At 50.5% G+C, this 2,505-nt stretch overlaps 1 protein-coding gene across 1 annotated transcript in view; it reads left to right on the top strand.

Annotated features, from left to right (window-relative positions):
• The first annotated feature begins 550 nt into the window (after positions 1 to 550).
• LOC8038576 (Y+L amino acid transporter 2) overlaps positions 551 to 2,505 on the top strand; it is a 51,570-nt gene continuing 49,615 nt past the window's right edge. Inside the window, exon 1 of the mRNA XM_042288812.1 lies at positions 551 to 1,383. Coding sequence (XP_042144746.1) covers positions 876 to 1,383 — 508 coding nt within the window. The 5' untranslated portion in view covers positions 551 to 875. The remainder of the gene's footprint in view (positions 1,384 to 2,505) is intronic.

The following is a 2,505-nucleotide window of genomic DNA, read 5'->3' as shown; positions in this document are numbered from 1 at the left end:
ATGACTCTCTGGACTTATTTTTGTATACTAGTTATGTCGGCCGTTCGACAATTTGTTTTCATGCACAATATCTACCCCCCTTCCCCACCCCCCCCCCCCCTCCTCTCCTTTCCTTTCCAAGCCTCGGATTCGCCAGTCTGGGAGCCGTGCACCCTATCTAATTGCATTTGCACGTGCACGCTGTATTTCTGCAAATATAAAACTTCTTGGACTCACTTTACAGTAAAGTTTTATAATAATGTAAAAAATAAAGAAAGAAAAATATTTACAGGAAGTTCAGACGAAAGCATCGAGATGTCACTACCCACCGCCCGCAGGACACCGAAAGCACTTAATACGCAATCTACTCCACGCTACGCCAGAGTTTTGCGAGACCCCGCAAGGCGGACAACCAGTCGCAGACATCTCTCTTAATCGTATTTTAAAAAGGCACTATCAAAAGGCCCAACCCCTCCTTCGTCATCTACATATATAGATACTACCGTTCGAAGCTACACACTTCCTAGATGGCGCAAGCTACTCGCCAAACTCAAACGGCTCAGCCATCCTCACTCTCCATCCTTTCGCTCGCTCCGGCGGCACTCTCTCGCTGCACTCCACGCGCGTCCACGCCGCCCCCAAAAGGACACTCGGTCTCTCCGTCGTGCGTACGCTCCCGCCGTGTCGCCGTTCTCGTCGATCTCAAGTGCCTGACGCAACACACGGCCAGCCGCCACGAGCTCGCCTCCGCGATCGCCGAGCGTGCCGCTCACTTCCATGTACCACGCTGTCTCCCCGGAAACCGACGTGAGCCCGTCAGGTAGCCGAGAAAGCGCCCCGGAACGCAGCAGCTAACACGAGGAGCTCGGCACGCGAAGGCCAAGGAGCCAACAGCCATGCCCCCGGAACCGAGCGGTGCGGACGCGCACCTCACCAACCCAGATGTCCGGCTGAGTCGAACTTCGTTGTCGGCGGCGTCGCCGACGGCCAACGGAGTTCAGCTCAAGAAGGAGCTGGGCCTCATGAACGGCGTCGGCATGATCGTCGGTGTCATCATAGGCGCCGGAATATTCGTCTCGCCGACGGGTGTGCTCAGGTACGCCGGTTCGTCCGGGATGGCCCTCGTGGTCTGGGCCTCCTGCGGGATCATCTCCATGGTCGGAGCCGTGTGCTACGCCGAACTCGGTACCATGATCCCCAAGTCGGGCGGGGACTACGCGTACATCTTCGCCGCATTTGGTCCCCTGCCGGCATTCCTGTTCTTGTGGGTGGCATTGCTTATCATTCAGCCGACGAGCAACGCGATCGCCGGCATCACCTTCGCCAAGTACATCTTGGAACCGATCTACTTGGGATGCCCGCCCCCGGATAACGCTGTGAGGCTGGTTGCTGCAGTCGTCATATGTAAGTAAAACCCAATTTTTTTTTTCCTTTTTTTTATGTGTGTCCGTGCGCTTACCTCGTCGAGCAAAGTAATCAATGGGTTTATTAAAGTTCCCAGGAAGAGCCCATCGCAGTCTTGGCAGTGGCGTACGTAGTTAACGTAGGAAAGCACAGCTGTGTGAAGGCCAAAATGCCACTACCTAAAAACCTGCTAAAAAAAAAAAAAAAAAAAGAAATATGTGTGTGTGTGTGGGGGGGGGGGGGGGGGGGGGGGTTCAAATATTTGGTTTATACCATATAGGGTATTTCGAAAGATGTGTTAAAAGCGGTCAAAATAACCCGTGACATTGACAGTTCGTCGTAAAAAGGTAAAAATAATTGCACTTTGGGTGATCTGTGTGGTATAGAGTCCGTGCAATAAAAGCACTAGCTCCATCCATTTGACCCTTTTTTTTTCCCTTTATAATTGGTTTTTAGCCCGGTTTATAAAGCACGCCGTACACGTCCATTGTCGGGTGCTGTATCTTATTTTTTCCCTCTCTTGGCGTGTTGGCCTTTTTCGCTCCATACGCTAAATCCCCCCCCCCCCCCCCCCTTTTATTATAACACTCCAATTACAGTAATAACCTGATATTTACCTAATGTTTTCAAATAAACTGAAATCGATCGCGATTGTCACGTCTTTCGTTGGCAAACTTTTGGCACGCAAGCGGCCGCGGCGAGCCGCCAAATGAGCATTCCTCGCATTCGACGTATACTACGTGGCCTCGACTGGCTGTCCAAGTTACTCAATTTTCTTTTCGTGTCAGTGTTTACTTGAACGCTCCAATCAACCTCTGAGCTATCGCGAAAATGTACGATCGAATTTTTTTTTTCTTCACTGGTCTAGTGATAAGCATATGGCGTAGACCAGAAGTTGTCATTAGTTATATAAGAAAAAATAGTGATCATATGCGTTTTTTTTTTCGTGTTTGTGTTGTTGTTTGTAATCTTGCTTCCTAATTTCACAACTCTCTGAAGTGACGACGAGTTTTCAGCGCATTATAACCGACCCGTTGACATTGTGAAAACGACACGCCAAGTTGCACGCCACGTGGACAGCACGCCACGTGCCAACAGATGGAACGAATATTTAGTACTGCC

This window comes from Ixodes scapularis, unplaced genomic scaffold (assembly GCF_016920785.2).
Source record: "Ixodes scapularis isolate PalLabHiFi unplaced genomic scaffold, ASM1692078v2 PGA_scaffold11__112_contigs__length_91849675, whole genome shotgun sequence".
In the NCBI taxonomy this organism is placed as follows: Eukaryota; Metazoa; Arthropoda; class Arachnida; order Ixodida; family Ixodidae; genus Ixodes; species Ixodes scapularis.
This window is presented reverse-complemented; position numbering and strand designations above follow the sequence as displayed.